This window comes from Ursus maritimus, unplaced genomic scaffold (assembly GCF_017311325.1).
Source record: "Ursus maritimus isolate PB19 unplaced genomic scaffold, ASM1731132v1 scaffold_20, whole genome shotgun sequence".
Lineage (NCBI taxonomy): Eukaryota > Metazoa > Chordata > Mammalia > Carnivora > Ursidae > Ursus > Ursus maritimus.
In genome coordinates, this window is record NW_024424453.1 from 50,587,559 (window position 1) to 50,605,425 (window position 17,867).

Here is a 17,867-nt window from a genome sequence, read left to right on the forward strand (position 1 = left end):
TCTCCACCCTATTTTGAATACCCCTATGTACAGACCAGAGACTCAGAGGAGAAGGGACCCGGCCCTCCCCTAAGAAGGGGTTTTCAGGCTGTTTGGTGAAATCAGACTCACCCTGGGGACTATCAGGGAGCAACCATGGCCAGGAAGCAGGCAGGGGCTGGATGCCCAGAGGAGGGAGGTCAGTGTGGGTGGGCCATCATAGAAGGTATCCTGGAGGAGGTGGGGCGGTGAGGAGAGCCTGAGGTGGCCCTGCCATTGCCCAGGGCAGGGGACATGTTTGGGAATGGCTGAGCCAGGGAGTGGTGGAGCTGCAGGATGGAGGGAAAGAGGGAGGACACCGGTGGCCGTGAGGTCAGCATGGTCCCAGCTGGGCGAGGAGGCCTGCCCCTGGACAGTGGCTTTGGGAGTGGAGGCTGGGATGTTTGATGGGGGTGGGGGCGTGTAGCCGGTGTCAGAGGAAAGGAACAGGAGGAAACAGTTTGAAAAGCTGGCTTCACAGTTTGCTTCCCTGCACTCTCGGGAGCCAGCAGAACTTTGGAAGAGATTCCCCCAGTAACCAAAAACTGATAAACTTGCTGGGGTGCCTGGGTGGCACAGCGATTAAGCGTCTGCCTTCGGCTCAGGGCGTGATCCCAGCGTTATGGGATCGAGCCCCACATTGGGCTCCTCCACTGTGAGCCTGCTGCTTCCTCTCCCACTCCCCCTGCTTGTGTTCCCTCTCTTGCTGGCTGTCTCTATCTCTGTCAAATAAATAAATAAAATCTTTAAAAAAAAATGATAAACTTGGGACAGGAGGGGGTTGAGGGCCCCTTGAGCTTGAGTGAGGCTGACAGAACAGGCACAACTGGTCTGGGAAGGGTGGTCAGCTGGAAAAAGCCATCAGGCATTCTGATGCAGACAGAGAAGCCGGCCTGGACGAGGGGGTGCTGCTTCTAGAGGAATGGTCTTGGAATCCAATCAAGCCCAGCCTCCCCCACGTGTTCGATCTGTACAAGACAGAGACCTCCTGTTCTTCCCCAGCCAGTGGTGGGGCCTCCCCCGGAGAGCTGGAGGCCTGATGTCCTAGGCCTGCGGGGGACGGCTGGGCCTGAGCCTGGACCATCCTCGGGCCACCTCCAGCCCCTCCTTATGCTGGCATCACCGGAAACCTTGCAGCCAGGGCTCAGCCAGTCTCGGCCACAGGCAGGGCGTGGGCCCTGAGCTGCTGAAGGAAGAGTAAGGTCAAAGCCAGGTGCAGGCAAGGGGAGAACAAGGGAGAAAACGGATCCATCCTTCCTGCCCGCCCCACACCGCCTGCGGGCCCAGAGACAAAGGACACTCTTGACTGGTTTACTTTGGAACCTGAGGCTGCCTGGCTGCTGGGCAGCAGGGAACTTCATCTGGTTTCAGAAACCACAGAGTTCCAAGGATTCGGGTGCTCTACTGGAGGCCCCCGGGGATAAGACCCTTCCTCAGTCCTAGGCCTCCACTGTCACTTCTCTATTACCATGTGCAATAACGAGATCTAGCAGCGGGTCTAGTAAGCATTGTAATTGTGAAATATCCATGAGCATTCATGATTCTGAGATACTTGGGGCACCTGTCACGGAGCAGGAAAATATTGGCAGGTTCTGTTGGTCACAGGCACTGCTAAGGCTATCACTTTGCCACCTGCATTCCTAATTGAGGGAAGGGCTCCATTGCACTTAGAAGTTGGTAAAAATGAGGAGCAGTTCCTCCTGCCCCGAATTCTTTCCTATCCATCCAAGAGGGAACCCTGAACTCCACAGACAAGCAAAGCTATCTCTGCCCTTAGCAGTCTGGAGAGTGGCTGCCCCCGGCCAGGGTGGGTGGGTAGTTGGCGACCGGAGGCGAATCCAAGTGTGAGGGACGGGGGACAATTTTTTTCTTAACCTGGCTGCTGTTACCAGCTGTGTTTGGTTTGCGGAAATTCATCCACCTGTGCACTTAGAATACGTGCGCCAACCTGCATGAATCATTGATTTTAATACACGTTTCTAAACACCTTTACTAGAACAGACGTCTGTGCAGGTGTGGGCTTGTATGTGCACACACACGCTCTCGCACACGCACACGCACACACGCACACACACACACACCAGTATATAGCGGCGAGCCCCTGCAGGTCCATGGGCATACACGTGTCTCCAGAACCCTTGCAGGCATGTGGACACAGATGGATACAGTGAGACAGAGAACACTATTTTTAGGAAATAATTCCAAGCCAAAGAGGAGGCTTCCTGATTTACTTGACTAGTGATTGCTGATGGTGGAGAGGATTGCCCTGCAAAGGGCTATTGTCATCCTGGCTGGCTTTTTTTTCTTTTTCCTTTTTTCAATAAAGACTAATGACTTTATTGTTTTTGGAAAAATAATACAAGACCATCATAAGTAATTCAAGCACTAAAGGAAAGTACAAAAAAGAAAGTGTAACATGACCCACATTTTTACCAGCGAAGGAAAAAAATCACCATTCACCTTTGGTGACGAGTGTCACAGACACCTTTCTTGTTCATTCCAAGATGGAAGCTAGACAGGGACATGATTTCATAAGATGGGAACCTACTCCCTCACCTGCTATTTTTAACAAAGATGTTCCTTTAGCTTGATTGAAACAGAGCAACAAGACCCTGAAGGATGGAGAGGTTCTTAAAGTGCTAGGTCCTAGGACCTCTCTCTCCTCTGGCTTCCCTTCACACATGCCTTGCTGCACTTCCCTGGGGACAAGAGGTGCCCTTTTGAGGACTGGCTGTGTTATGCTTGCTCGCTGTTTACCTGTCACCTGGCCAGGTGCCTACCTCCCAGCAGTCCTGGGCCGGTCCTGGGACCTTTGAGGGCTGTGTGCAAGGGTCAGTACGGGGGATCGCTGGGGTCATTGGTGACATGTTTTACAGGAGTGAGATCAAGGCAAAGCCTGCCTTTGGTTGACGGAAAGGGATTCTGTCCTGGCAGACATCTCCAACAGGTGTCCACCCTGCCCTCTTGAGCTGGTGCCCGGCCATTCCTGGGTTGGATGTGGTAATTAGCGACACTGCCTCTGCCTTCCCGGTGGTGTCCCAGTCAGGAGCTGTGCCTACCACATCCTGTTTTGCTGGGACAGTCAGGAGCACATTCTTCGGTCTCCGTGTCATAGGGAGAGTATGTTCACACCAGGTCCTGGATCGTTTGAGGCCACCGGGGCCCACATTCTCCCAGTTGGGCGTCACGTGCGTGTGCTGGTCGGACACCCTCGTGGATGGTGGTCACTGTTTCCTGGTTCTGTTGTCCCTCGGGATCAGCCCTCATTTGTTTGGATTTCGGTGGCGGGGAGCACGCGGAGAGTTGTGACGAGCCCGAGATGCTCCATCTGAGTTTCCCATCTTTGGAAGAATTCTCACCCTGGGGATTTGGAGGGATCCCCTCATCAGGCATTACCACAGTTGTGGACACCAGGGTGCCAGCATCTGGATGACAACTCCAAAGTCGTGACCCTGCTGTTTCCAAAACCCCATGGCATTTGCCTGGATCTCATTTGGCAGACACAAGTGCCCCTTCAGTTACCAGATGTTGGCACCTCCATGCCCCAGGGAAAGTCTGGGCACCCTCCCCCTGCAGGCACATGGTGCTGTGGGGAGACAGACAGAGTATCCCCCACCCTTTGGCCCCACCGTCCAGGCTGCATCCGCCCAGAAAAAAAGCTCCGTGTTTGGGCATCGGTCCAGGAGGGCTCAGATCATCTTCCACAGGGCTCCAGGCTTTCCTATAGAAGAGACAAGCTTGAGAGGAGGGATGGCACTGAGTACCTTCTAATGCCCTTCCCTCACCTCCATATTCTTCATCATTCCTTCCATCGTTCCTTTGTTCAGGACGAGCTTTGCCAAGGCCCTGGGATGAAAAGATGACAGGTCCCAGCCCTGCCCCAGGGAGTGTCCCTCCTAGTCCAGAGAGTGTCAGCACCTCTGTGGGAAGTGTCTCAGTCGGCTAGGTTCAGGAACCCACAGGTGCAAGTGTTCCCTTTTGTGTCGAGTGGGGCAGAACAAAGGACTTCAGTGACACAGCCACTCTTGCCTACTTGCCATCAAATGTGTTCACTGGGACGAGAAAGGGACCCTCCTGCAGGTCCCCATGCATAGCCCACAGCCGGGAGGACACTAGGTTTGCCCAGGCCAGCGTCGGCCAGGTGTGCCTCTGGAGAAGTTGGGAACTGTGGCCGGAACCATCTCTGCAAACTTTGTCCTTCCCTCCACCAGCACAGCCCGTGTTCTCTGGCTTCCCCACAGGCCACGCGAGGACCGCCTGTGCCCCAGAAGCAGGATGAGAAGATGGCAGACTTCCTGTTACCTCGGGGCACCAGCAGCTTCCGCAGGTTCACCCGGGAGTCCCTGGCAGCCATCGAGAAGCGCATGGCGGAGAAGCAAGCCCGAGGCTCGGCCGCCTCGCAGGAGAGCCGGGAAGGGCTGCCCGAGGAGGAGGCTCCCCAGCCCCAGCTGGACCTGCAGGCCTCCAAAAAGCTGCCAGATCTCTATGGCAACCCTCCCCGAGAGCTGATCGGGGAGCCCCTGGAGGACCTGGACCCCTTCTATAGCACCCAAAAGGTGACTGCCACCCACCTCTCTGCCCACTCCTTCCTGCAGCTCCCCTGTCAGCACAGCCGATAGGGAGAGGGCCTCGCCTCCATATGGGGCTGCGTTCAGGGTGGGCTCCCTGGGCTTTGGGGGAGTGAGTCATTGGGGATCTATATTCCAATCACTTTCATTTTAGTCCAGAATAAAAGCCAGAATTATGCAGCCTGTTATGGTTTGGTGTTAGAAGAGAAGGAGCGGGCAGCCACAGTCGAAGTCTTGTCTCCTTGTGGAGTGCCTACTGTGGGGGTCGTCTGTGGTTAGACTTTCCCCTTGGGCAGACTCCTGCCGTCCTGCGGGCTCTATGATTTGGAGTTGGGCCCTAAGTCCTGTCCTGAGTTGAGTTTGGACCCCAGAGCACAGCATGTGTCCCCGCTCCTACTAGGGACAGCACGTAGCGCGCACACTCAGGCCTGAAGGATTCACTCAGCATTGGCTGTGCCTTGGTAGCTCAGGCTGGGGGCCTTGCAGCAGCTCCTGGGCCTTGCCGGCTGGCAAGGGGACTATGAAGGCCAGTGGAAAGTCTGAGAGGGGTCGGGAGGGAGCTTGTTCTGCCATTGTCCTCCTGAGGGTAGGGAGAGGAAGTAGCTTTTGTCCACTAGGCAGGGTGACTCAGGCTCTCTCCCAGCAGGGATTTCCACCCAGGAGGTGGATTCCCCCATCTGGGTGCCCTGCCCTGGCCTCACCTGTCAGAGACCACAGACACACAAGCCTCCCGCAGAAGCCTGGTCCCCAGCTGGTTGCCCACACTTCCGGGCCTCACTGCTGCAGGAAGGCAGGTTTGCATCTGGTGGAGGCCTTTCCCCAGAAGGCCAGGGACTGAGGAAGAAGGTGGCTGCTCACATTACTGCAGTCAGTACCGGGGCTGGGGAAGCACTGGAGGGCCGACGGGGTCGGTGCTCACAGGGCAAGTGTGAGCATGCGACAGTGTGAATCCTGTGTGTCTGTGTCTCTAGGCGCCTGAGTGTGTGTGGCCGTGCTGGGAGATTGCATTTAAGAGACAAAGAGCCTGGGGAGAGGTGTGGCGCACAGTTGTCTCCATGTGTAATGGGAGTGGGTGATGGTGTGTGTGGGTAAAGGGAGAGCCCACCCAGTCTGTTTGCACAGGTGCAAGAAGAGACCTTGAACCTGGCTGTGCTTCCCCCTGGTTCAAGTGACACAGGTGGGGTTGGGATCAGAGTCAGGCTGGAATCTGGGATTAGTCAGGGTAGGTGGGTCTAGGTCATGGTTGGTCACAGCTGGAAGTAAGAATTAGGGTCGGGGTTAAGGCCAAAGCTGGTGGCCAGTCCAGCTTTCAGTGGCAACACAGAGTGGCAGCTACGTTCGAGTTGGCTGTGGCAGGCAGAAGGCATGGCAGGAGGACCCAGCTGAGGCTGCCGTCAGGCTGGGCTGGGTCAGGGCGCTGGAAGCGGTCAGGGACACCGTTTTCTATCCCTGTGATCAGGAATACTTGAACCACGGCCCAGGTATGACTCTGGCCTCTAACCTTCTGTCTCTCCTTGCTGACCCCTGGCCACACTGCCCCAAGTCCCAAGGGGTGACGCGGGCACCACAGCAGAACTTTTGGTCCTGATATACCCAGTCAGCTTATCTCGTCAGCTCAGATTAAATAGAACTTTGTCTCACTAGCTCCACCTTTGGAGAAGCACAGCCCCAGAGCCGTGCCACCTCAGCTGTGCCAGCCTTAGCCTGGGTAGCTGGGATTGCACTGCTGTCCGCAAGCATCTGCACGGGGCTCGGCCTCCAGCACCTGCTGTCCACTCCCATGCCCCATTGTGCTGTGTGCACAGCATCTTCTGGAAGCTTGGGGAAAGGGTCCACCTTGGGCTGCTCAAGATCCACCTGGGGGAGACACTAGGTGATCTCCTCTGGGGTGGGGTAGGGCTGGCCCCTGCCCTGGACCCTGAGACAGGGCCTCAGGGAAAGCTTCTCTCTCCTGGGCTGGGGTCTGTGTTTTCCCATCCCTACTTCTCACCCGTTAGTCGTCTCCACTGACCCAGCTCCCTCATTAGCTCATCATTCCCAGTGGACAGGGAGGGGTCAGAAGGGAGAAGGGGAAGGAGCAGGCAATCAGCCAGGTCCTGGCCTCTGCTGTGAAAACAGTTCGGCTAGGATTATGAGAGGCCCCTTCTTGTTAGGTCTGTCATTTTGAAACTGAACTAAGTCCCACCCAACATGACATTCCCCTAAACTTGACCTTATTCCAGTATAGCCATATGCAACACCGTGAGGGGCCACTAACCTGCTCTCTCCTTCCCCTCCCCCTCTCTCTTTCCCTCTCTTCCTCCCACCCCACCCCTTAGCCAGAGTTCTAGGACTCAGAGCCAACAACTGCCCCCCAAAATCCTCTCTCCACAGGGGCCTCTCTCCACTGCCCCAACCTAAAGCAGCTCTCTGTTCACAGACCTTCATCGTACTGAATAAAGGCAAGACCATCTTCCGGTTCAGTGCCACCAATGCCTTGTATGTCCTCAGTCCCTTCCACCCTGTCCGGAGAGCGGCTGTGAAGATTCTGGTTCATTCATATCCTTTGCAGTGAGTCCCTGCTGTGTGTCTCCTCTGGGCCTCACGCGGGGGTGGGCAGGGTGTTTGAGGCTGAGAGCGGTGCCGGTCCCTGAGGACTCAAGCAGCACGGTCATCACCTAGTGGCTGGTTTGGAAATGTAGGGCTCTTGGACCCCACCCCAGACCTGAAAAATAAGCATCTACATTTCAACAACACCCCAGGGGATTCTTGGGCACACGAAAGTTTGGGAAACCCGGCTTCTTCATTTGGGAAACGTCCTAGAAGCCAAGCTACTGAGGATCCCAGAAGACAAGAGGTCTGCCAATGTCCCCTGGCTCTGCTTTGGCTCTGAAGTCCCCTCCTACTGCCTCTCCATCCCCATGCAGGGACCTCAGGCAGGTCACAGGGGCTCAGCCAAGGAGAAACCACTTCCCAGTAAAGAGGCCTCTGGTTTGTTCACACGTGGGCATCCTTCAAAGAAGGCAACACTTGCTTTTTGATTAGGTGTTGACAAAATGTTTGCAGTTTCAGAGTTATCTCAAAGAACTCTGGTTAGCGTTAAATTACATAAACCGCAGCCTAAAAAAGCTGCGGGCTGCAGAGGAACGCTCTGGGAGTGCTTCAGTGTATCAGGGGACAGGACTGGCCTTTGGGCCCTAAGGGGGCCTCATCCAGGCCTCGTGGGACGTGGGATGTGGGACCGGGCGCCAGCGCCCAATCACGGCTGTCCTGCGGACTTCAGAAAAGGGGCCCCACAGATGGGGAGGCGGGCAGGCGGGGGTCCGGATGCAGCCGGAGACATCTGCGTCTCACTGTGCCGGCCTGGGCAGCCTTCCTTTGGCTGGCAGCTGGCTGGGCTGTTAATCGAATCAGTGCTGCTGGGCTCTGCAGAGTGATTAGCCGTGGGCGTGGCTGGCTGGCCCGGTAGATCTCCCCAAGGTCTCCCCTCCGTTCCCACTCTGGATGGACCTTTTTCGGAGGCCAAGGCAGAGACCCATTAACCTCTGAGCAGGGCAGGAGGCTTCAGGAAAACAGTTGCCCCGTGAGGAGCTAAGTCACCGAGACAGATGCTGACAGCTCAGGGGCTTTCCTGTCCGGGCAGGGATGAGGGAAGCCCCTTCCTGGCTCCACTTCACCTGTGCCCCAGTGCCCCATCCTCACCCCAGGGGTTAATCGGAGGAGCTCAGTGCCAAATGTGCTCTCTGCATGCAGACACGCTCTCCCCTCCTCCAGCTCGCTCCTGCCTTTCTCCTAGGGTGTGCTAGATGTGTGTGTCCAGGGCAAGTCCCACATGCAGCCACGGCTGTGGCAGCCACAGGGTGGTCTCTAGGGTGGGCAGACACTGAGGGGAGGAGCTCTGTTCAGGGGGCAGCCTGCCATTCATAGTTATGTCTTACTTCGTGAGGCAAGAGTAGTTCTGGATTAAATTTTGAGCCATTCTGCAACTGTTTCTAAACTCCCTGTAGATGCCAGGCACTTTGCCGGGCACCCTGGGTTAATGGAGTTGAACAAGACCCTGTCCTCACCCCCCTGGGAATTTTACAGTTCCCCATAAGACCGATAAGACAGCTACAGGAATAGTTGCCATTCCTGCCAGCGTGTAGGCACAGCCTGGTGAGGACAGCACCGAGGGAGGAGGAAAAGGCCTGCCTCCTCGCTAGCTCGCTAGCTCGCAGCTGGTCTTCGCCTCACTCCAAGGGCGTGGCCTCCCTGAAAGCATGCTCGGGCTCCCACCTGGGGCTTCTCCTCCAGGTATCTAACCAACCCAGCACTGTTTGGCAGCCAGGGCAGCCCCCAGGGATGCAGCGGCAGCCCCAGGATTCCTGCAGGGCTCTGGGCTGGGCCGGGGTGGGGGTGGCCAGATGAGGCCCGGGAGGTGGCAGGGGTCCTGGCGTCCCCAGCCTGGCCAGAGAGTCTATTGAGCAGTGGCTGAGGCTGTGCGGTGCTGCTGGTGTCCCCCTCCCAACCCCCTACCCCTGTCCACAACCAACCTTGAGGCCTCAGAGCCGGCCTGTGTCCCCCAGGGCAGCTGCCCCAGGGAGGTGGCTTGCCGTGGTTGAGGCTTTGCAATGGGCTCCCCGGGGCTGCCTCGATACTCAGCTGCCTGGGTTTGGGAACACTCCGCTGGCCCTCAACAGCGCCCCTTAGTGGGCTCGGGGCAGTGGGGGAGAGGACGGGCCTAGATCTGCAGGGTTTGGGAGCAGCCCCTCTGTGCCCTTGATCTTGCCATTCAAAGTGTGGCACACAGACCAGTAGCAGCAGCATCAGGAGGATCTTGTAAGAATTGCCCAATCTTGGGCCCCACCCCAGAACCTGCATTTTCGCAAGGGCCCCGAGATCCAAGCACACACACTCCCCGGCAGTTGTTTCCAGGTGTCGGTCTGTGAGGGTCACCTCAGGCTCACCTGGGTAACTTATTTAAAATGCAGATTCCTGGCCCTTTCCAGACCAGAAGCTCCAGTGTGAAGCCTAGGAATTCACAAGCTCTCCATGTATTTCTTTTTTTCTTAATTGAAATAAAATCCATATACCACACAACTTATTTTGAGACGTACAATGGAGTGGATTTTAGCATATTCCTACGGTGGTGCTACCCTCACCAGTATCTAATTCTGGAACATGTCATCACCCCGAAAAGGAGCCCCGTGCCCCTTAGCAGTCACTATGAATTTGGAATGCATACGGATTTCGTGTTTTGAATAATGAACTTTCACTCTGCTTACATTCTTTTGTATTATGGTGAAAAAAAGCCCACAGAACATAAAATGTACTATCGTGACCATCTTTAAGCGCCCAGTTGAGTGGTGTTTACTATGTGCGTGTTGTCATGCAGCACAGCTCTAGCACTTTTGCAAAACTGAAACTTTGTCCCCGTGGTTGGCTTACATTTTCATATCCATTCGGACACCTACTGAGCCACGCATTGCGCCCTTCTGTGCTCGGCCCTTTGGAAAGGGCCAGGGGGCAAAGTCAAACTGAAGAAGGGGCAGGAGGGCAGCCCCTGCTCTCGAGGAAGGAAACCCGCTCAGTGGTATTGCTGTAGGCCTTCGCAGCCACCTGCGAGCGAGTGCGCTGTAATTCAGCTCAGCTCTGCTCTGTGCGCCACGCTTGTCCTGCATCCCTGAGAAGTGGCCTAAAAAGTAAATATGGGTATGTAGAATTATTTTTTCCAATGTATTTTTGTTATAATTCTGCAGAATGTGTTCTGCCAGGATTAAATAAAAGAAACCAACTGAATTCCCAATTCCACTGCAGTCACATTCAGAGAGGCCTCACGTTCACACCGAGAAGCTTTCTGCCTTCCTGGGTGCACAGGATCTGTTCACAAAATCCTCCCACGTTTCTCTAGCAGATTCAAATGGGCAATCAGACCACATGTTTGTGTGTGTGTGTGTGTGTGTGTGTGTGTGTGTGCATGTTCATTGAATGGCACAAATATATGAAAATGCCCCCCACGGCATCCCTTCTGTTTGCAAGGTTTTTTTTTGACTCCTTGGGATCCGAAGACAGGCAGGCCAAGTTTCAGGCATTCCCCACCACTCATGCAGGCAGTCCTTGCTGGCATTTTAATCATGAGGCTGGGAGTGGGTGTTTGGGGACAATGGCACGACAGGATTGAAGATGTTCAGCTGAGCTCAGACCTAGAGAGCTGGCCTTTGCCTCTGCCCACACATGGGGCCAGCTCAGTCATCGGCCTGAAACTGCCAGACAGTGCAAACAGGTGTGCCCCGGGCCAGAGGGCCCTTGACTCATCTCTCTGGTATTGGCTGCCTGCTGGGCGCCATGGGGGACTTGGGGATGCTTGGAGCAGAGTCTCGTGGACTAGAGGCACCTCCAGGCAGGAAGAGACCACACACATACAGGAGTGATGGGGAATATTAGAAGGGCCGTCCTCAGGGTCTGGAGAGCCATGCAGGGTTTCCAGCAGTCAAGTGGCCCAGGGTCTAGAGTTTGCTGTACTTCACCCTAACCCATTGCCATGTCTTGAAAAGCCAGAACCCAGGCAGGCAGCTCCTGTCATTCCCCACCGTGGACCCAGGCACTGGCTGGCAGCACTAGAAGGGCTGTCTTCTCTGGCTCTTCCCTAAGGCTTGATGCCAGAGTTCAGCTCACCTGAACTCCAGCCGAGTCTTTTGGTCCGAGGCAACCTGTACACACTGCTGTTCTCTGCCCAGGGGCCTTTCATTCATTCTAGTGAGAACAGTGAGAGGGTTCTCCCCAGTCAGCCCACCTTGCTTCCCTGTGACCAGCTGCACTGATGGATTGCCAAAGGAACCCTGCCCAGCCTTGGGTGCCTGTCTAAATGCCTCCTCCAGGAAGCCTTCCTGCCCAGTCAGAGGCAGGTCTGGTTTCTCATAATGTCCCATCTTGGAGCTGTTCAGATGCCTCCCTGTCTCCCACACATGGCCAGGCACAGATGCTCCTTAGGTTTGTTCTTAAAAATGACAAACAATTTCATTCCCCCCCGGGTGGCAGTCCGTGCACACTTTACAAAGCACACGTCACTCATTGGTTCTCTGCCCTGTGAATGGCAGAGGCCAGGTATGGGGTAACATTCCCCCTGAAGCAGTGTGACTTGCCCCAGCCCTTCAGTCTGGAGGCAGCGGGACGGCCCCTTGGTGTCATCATGCAGAGACCGTGCAGGGACAGGGCTCAGAGTAGGGGGCCTGCGCTGGGCCAGCCGGGGCTCAGAGCTGGGCTGTGCCATTGACCAGCTTTGTACCGAGAGCCTGTGGCCGCTGCAACAAATTGCCACAAACGTAGTGGTTTAAAACAACAAAAATGTGTCATTACACAGTTCTGGAGGTCAGAAGTCCAAGAAAGTCTCACTGAGCTAAAACAGGTGTCAGCGGGGCTGTGCTCCTCTCTGGAAGCACTCTGTGCCTAGTGTTCCCCAGTTTCTAGAGGCTGTGTGGACTCCTTGGCTTGTGGCACCCCCATGTGCAAAGTCAGCCACCGCTGGTGGAATTTTTCCCGCAGGCATCGCCCTGATGCCAGCCCTCCTGCCTCCCTCTTTCACTTAGAAGGACCCTGTGCTGACATTGGGCCCACCTGGACAATCCGAGGTGATCTCCCATCTCAAGATCCTTAACTTAATCACATCCACAAATCCCTTTTGCCATATAAGTTAACATTTGTGCTTGTCAGGGATTAGGATGTGGTTGTCCGGGGGTGGGGAGGGAGGGCTGTTATTCTACCTGCTGTAGTAACCTCCAGCCTGACCTTGCGCCTCAGTGTCCTCGTGTGCAAAATGGAGACAAGGTTCCCCCCGCCCCCGCCAGGGTTGTTGGGAGAATCGAATTAGTTAATGGTTACAGAGAGCAGAGCCTGGCACCTAGGAAGGGCTCAATAAATATTTGCTCTTAGGGTCATTACTTTCATATTTCAGGAATCACCTGGGATCCCCGGTAGTGGATCTGGGAGGGGGGTTGAATAAAGCTGGTTGAGGGGCAAGTTAACTGTCTGCCCAGTAAGGACAGCCTTGGCGCAGAGCCTGGGTGTGGGGAACATGTGCGTGTGTAGGGGAGAAGGGAGAAGGCTCGGCCATGGGGACCTGCCCACAGGCAGAGGGATGGGCAGCTCTCCAGCGGGGGGACACCCCCTTCCCGCTACACCCTGTGCCTGGAGAGGTGGGGCAGCTCTCAAGCTGAGGGACGCCACCACCCCCCCAACAACCCCCTTCCACCCCTCCCTCCCCCGCCTCCTGCCACACCCTATGCCTGAAGAGATGTCCTCCCACTAGGGAGGAATCAGGACTTCCTGGAGCCGTGGCCTCTGAGCTGAACAGCTCTGCTTTAACTGAGGGAGGTTCCCAAAGCCTGATCCTCTTCATCTTAGGTGAGAAATTGGAGAATTCATTATAAACTGGGGGTGGGGCTTGGCAGGCTATTTTCTAATCCCCTCTATTCCCTGGAAGGAGGACTGGAAGCGTGGAGGGCACCTAGAGTCTCTGAGAGGCCTCACTCCCTCCCAGCTAGGGCAGCACCGCACTCTGCCAGAAGTCAGCACCCCAGCTCAGCCGTCTCCAGGCTGACTGCACTGGTCTCCAGCTCAGACCTGAGGCCGGGCCAGGCCTTGGAAAACGGTGGAGCTCTGCTAGGGAGGAAAGAGGCAGGCCCCTAGGGCTCAATGACTTCAGCTCCCTGGCAGCCAGAGGGAATCTCAGGCGGGCAGCTGCTGTGCACAGGGCTGGGGCCGGGGCCACATCGTGAGCCTGGGGGCAGCCGCAGGGAGCAGGAAGCCCAGCCTTGTGAGCCTCTCTTCTCGGGAGAGCAGCGGAGTGTCCCGGTCTCTACATGGCCTGGAGTCTGCCCCTTACTCCTCTGTAGGTCTTGCAGAGGTGAGAGGCCGCTTGGGTTAGTCAGAGCTTCATCCGGCTTGAAGCAGCAGAGAAGTAGCCGGACAGTCAGGGATGAGCCAAGGCCTGGGGCCCAGAAGGATGCCCAAGTCGCAGTCCCAACATCCGAAGAGCTCCCCTTCTGGTGGGGATCAGATGGGCATTACCGCTTAGGGAGCAGGGGCACACTTAAAGAGAGATGTCCCATGCGCTGGGGGTGCAGTCCCCTAGGAGTCAAAGCAGGAGGCTCTGAGGGGGTGCTCCTACTCAGAAGGGGTGCTCCAGCTCAGAGGAGCACTCCTTCTCAAGGCGGTGGGGGCAGGGTGCTCCAGCTCAGAGCGTGTGCACCGGCTGCGGAGTTTCTTAAGGAAGGTGAGGAGAGCACTGGATGGAGGACGTGCGAAGGGCAGCAAGCCGTTCGAGAAGCCATCGCCTGCGTCCTCCGGGTCCGTGCGTCCTGACAAGGTATATAAGTTCAGACAGCAGAACACTCCTTCAGAGAAGTCCTAGACCAAAGGTGAAAAGCCTTCGGGAAAGTAGGGGAGAGACCTGGGAGCCCCGTTGCCAGGGCTTTCCTCTCCCCACGGCAAGCGGCCCCCGAGGAGCAGTTTCTACATCCCATCTCCTCTCATGGGGCTAAGAACAGCACTCCCACGCGGCTGTGGGTAAAAACCTCTGTGGTCTGGGGGGTCTTCCTCCCTGCCCTCCAGGATGGACCCTACGTGGAACTGTGCTAATGGTGCGATGTCAGCTGTCTGGTCCCCAAAGGGGCTGCAGAGCAGGGTGGGTGTCCGGCCGCAGTGCCGGGGAGGGGAGAGGTTGGCAGGGACTGGGCACGGCCCCAGGGTGTCCGCCGGGGGCCCCCGCCTCCCTGACCTGGAAGCGCAGGCGTGGCCGTGACAGCTGCAAGGGCGGGAGCCTCGGGCCGCAGTGGCCTGGCCGCCCGCTGCACCGGGCTTTCCTTGACCTCCGCGCCACGCTATTCAGCATGCTCATTATGTGCACCATCCTGACCAACTGCGTGTTCATGGCCCAGCACGAGCCTCCTCCCTGGACCAAGTACGTCGAGTGAGTATCTTCAGGGCCCTGCAGCCGGCCCCTCCCTCCCTTCCTCTCCATTCCATACGGGAGCCCTGCAGGCACCCCAGAAGTCAGCGGCGGCACTCACCCGCCTAGAGGGTCCGCGGCCCAGCCCCTTCCCTCTCTGGCCACTCCTGGGCCTGCCGGCTTCTTGCCTTGAGCAGTGTCCTCAAGGAGGAGGAAGCTCTCCAGGCGGGCAAAGTGGGAGATTCCTTCCTGACCCTCCTCAGGAGCACTGAGCACATTGAGGAAGGCTCTGAAATAAAATCCTGATAATTTATCGAGCACGTAGTGTGTGCCAGGCGCCTGGGTAACGGTCAGCCTCCTCTCCTTTGCCCTCGAGCAGCCCAATAGAGTGGGGACAGCCACCATCCCACTTTGACAGACAAGATGCTGGAAATTGGAGGGCTTGGCCAGGGGGTGTGGCAGCCAGGCAAGGCCCAGGGCTGTCCCCACTTCGCTACTATCTCTGCTGCCTCTTGGAACCATTTGCTTCATTTCAGAAAACTGCTTCCGGTCCATCCTTCTCAAATGAAAGTACCTTACCCACAAGTTTTAAACAGACCCGATAGGCCTTGGGGCACTTGGTGCCTGTTTTCAGGGAACCAACAGAATGTCAGGGACAGCCTCTCTTACCAAAGTGGCTTGCCTTGTGGCTCTCTGTGTTCACCCAGGACCCGCAGCATCATCAGTGCCACGGGGATGTGGGGAGCAGCCCGTGGGCCACGGTCGGCATCTAGGCATCAGGATTCTTCAGGCCACCCCACCCGGCCTCAGGCGTTAGAACCTTAGCCCCCTTTCTGAGCACAAGGTCGACAGCCTGTAGGTAGTTGGGAATGGACCATGCTCCTGTCACTAGCTGCTGAGGACCCACCAGCAGGGGTGAGGGAGTGACATGATCTGAGTGTCCTTACAGGGTAGACCCAGTGGCCACCATATGCCCCTGTCCATGGCCCCCAGGGCTGGGGTGAGGAGATAAGTCGAGGGTCTCCTTACACCAAGACAAATAAGAGGAAAAATGTAAAGTTCAGAGGGGCACAAGGCGGAGGCTCAGCAATGCTGAGTAAACACGTGCAAAGATGCAGTAACTAGTCCACTGTTTGGCCCAAGTCTCCAGCTGCACCATGGAGCATGGCCGAGGTCTGGTCTGAGGACTTAAGAGCGGAGCTGTACAAGGCTCATGCATGCATGTGAGGAACCCGGCCAGCCTGGCCTACAGGCTGCAGCCCCCCTAAGAAAACTTGCGGGTCTCTCCTCCCAGGTATACCTTCACTGCCATTTACACCTTTGAGTCTCTGGTCAAGATTCTGGCTCGAGGCTTCTGCCTGCATGCGTTCACCTTCCTCCGGGACCCATGGAACTGGCTAGACTTCAGTGTGATTGTCATGGCGTAAGTACCTTGCTGTCTGCGCCGTCCTGTGCCACACCAGGCCAGAGTCAGGGACCCGGGCATCATCCCTGGCCCTGAGCCCCCAGGCCCTCTCGCCCCCCCGCTGCAGTCTGCGGGCTGCTCTGCAAGCGGCTGTGGAACAGTGCGCCTTACTGCTCTGGCAAGAGAGGGACAGGATGGAGGCCCCCAGCTCCTCCTGCTGGCCCATGGCGGTCAGGCCCACTGGCTCAGCTCTGGCCCTGTGGCAGCCCTGTGCTCCAGGGACATCATTAAGATTCTGGCTTAGCGTCCTCTGCCCTTTCCACTGCGGGAAACCAGTGTTACAGCCCCAAACCTCCGGACCACTGTGAACAGTGACCTGGATTCCAAGGTGATTAAGAACGAATCAGCAGGAAAGAGAAGAAGCCTGGAGAAGTGACCGGGCAGCCCCAGGAGCCCATGCCAGGCACACCAGCACGTCTGCTCTCTCCCCTCACAGGCTCCACAGCGGCACATTCTAAGGCACGCGGTCGCTGAAGTGATCCAGCAAGGCATCCTGGACAGGGTGGTATCCTGGATGGGGATTCCTTGTCCCCATTTTACAGATAACAAAACAGATGCCAAGGACACAAAGGAGCCTGCCAGAGTGTGAATGTGAATATCCCTGGCCTGCTGCCATGCAGGCTGGGGCCCCGGTTCCTTGTCTAAAAAGAGATCCTCACTGAGGTTGGGTTGAGGCATTCCCCTCTGGATGTGTCCGCAATAGATGCTGTGTTCTGGTGGCGGCAACTGATCAGGGTGGGCCTCATGTGCAGGCCTTTCTGGAAGCCTGATGTGTGTGCAGGGCTGGGCACCACACCTTGGCAGGGAGCAGAGCTGGTGAGGGCAATACTTCTGCCCTTGCAGAGCCTCCGCTGCCTGACTTGTGGAAGGACAGTGTTGGTCTAAGTGGTATCAGAGGTTCAGTTCAATGCCCGCTTTCTAGGATTCTCAGATTCACTGAATCCACCTGTTCGTGCGTGACGAGGTCTGCTTCACCCCAGACATGAGCAGCCCTAGCTGTGAGCTCAGCCATGCTGTGGGGAAGAGAGGGAGAGCGGGCAGCCAGACTGTGCTTTCCTGCTAGGTAGAGTCTGGTGGTTAGAAAATGCATCAGGACCTCTGTTTCTAGGTGCACTGCTTATGAGAGCTGAGTCCAGCCCACCGTTTTACAGGTGGGGAAACTGAGGCTGTGAGAGATGCTGCCACTTGTCCAAAGCCAGTGTAGACTTAGGCCTGGGAGAGCTGAGTGAGCAAGGGAGAGTGTAGCGGGAGAGAAGGCAGAGTGGTGGGGGACAGCCTTATGGCTTTGCAGGACGTGGTGAGAGCCCAGGGTGACGGGAGCCACCGGCGGTCAAGAGGCAGGGAGTAACGTGACCTGAGCTATATATTGTAAGTTAGCCCAGCAGCTGGGGGGCTATTTTAGTAGCCAGGAGAGAGATGGTGGCGGGGACCAGGGTTTAAGTAGAGAGCTGAGGGACATGGTCCAATTCAGGGTGTACTTTGAGGGTAGGGCTGACAGAAGACCCCCAAGGTGGGTTTGGCTTGAGCAGCTGGGTGAACAGGGTTACCGTTTGTTAAAATGGAGGATAAAGGGAGGAGCTGGCTGAGGGAGGGAGGGGATCAAGAGTCTAGATTGGAATGCATGAAGTTTGAAGGCATCCCGGGTGAGATACGGAACAGGCAACTAGATATTCCAGTCTGGAGTTCAGGAAAGAAGTCCGAGGTACAGATATATATTTAGAAGCCATCAGGGCGCAGATGAGACTTGCAGCCGGGAGACCGGATGAATGAATCATCTAGAGTGCGCGTGGCCAGAGAAGGGACGGCGCCTGGGGACTGTACCACGATTGCTCCAACATCTCGAGGTCAGGAAAGAAGGGGTGAGGCAAGGAGCCTGGAGGGCACCACCATGGAGGGTGGAGGAAAACCTGGA

At 56.5% G+C, this 17,867-nt stretch overlaps 1 protein-coding gene across 1 annotated transcript in view; it reads left to right on the forward strand.

Moving 5' to 3' along the window:
- The window catches only part of SCN5A (sodium voltage-gated channel alpha subunit 5), a 93,040-nt gene that overhangs the window by 11,674 nt on the left and 63,499 nt on the right, over positions 1 to 17,867 (forward strand). The window contains exons 2-5 of the mRNA XM_040636947.1: positions 4,260 to 4,574; positions 7,006 to 7,124; positions 14,422 to 14,511; positions 15,785 to 15,913. Of these exons, the coding sequence (XP_040492881.1) occupies positions 4,302 to 4,574; positions 7,006 to 7,124; positions 14,422 to 14,511; positions 15,785 to 15,913 (611 nt within the window). The 5' untranslated portion in view covers positions 4,260 to 4,301. The remainder of the gene's footprint in view (positions 1 to 4,259; positions 4,575 to 7,005; positions 7,125 to 14,421; positions 14,512 to 15,784; positions 15,914 to 17,867) is intronic.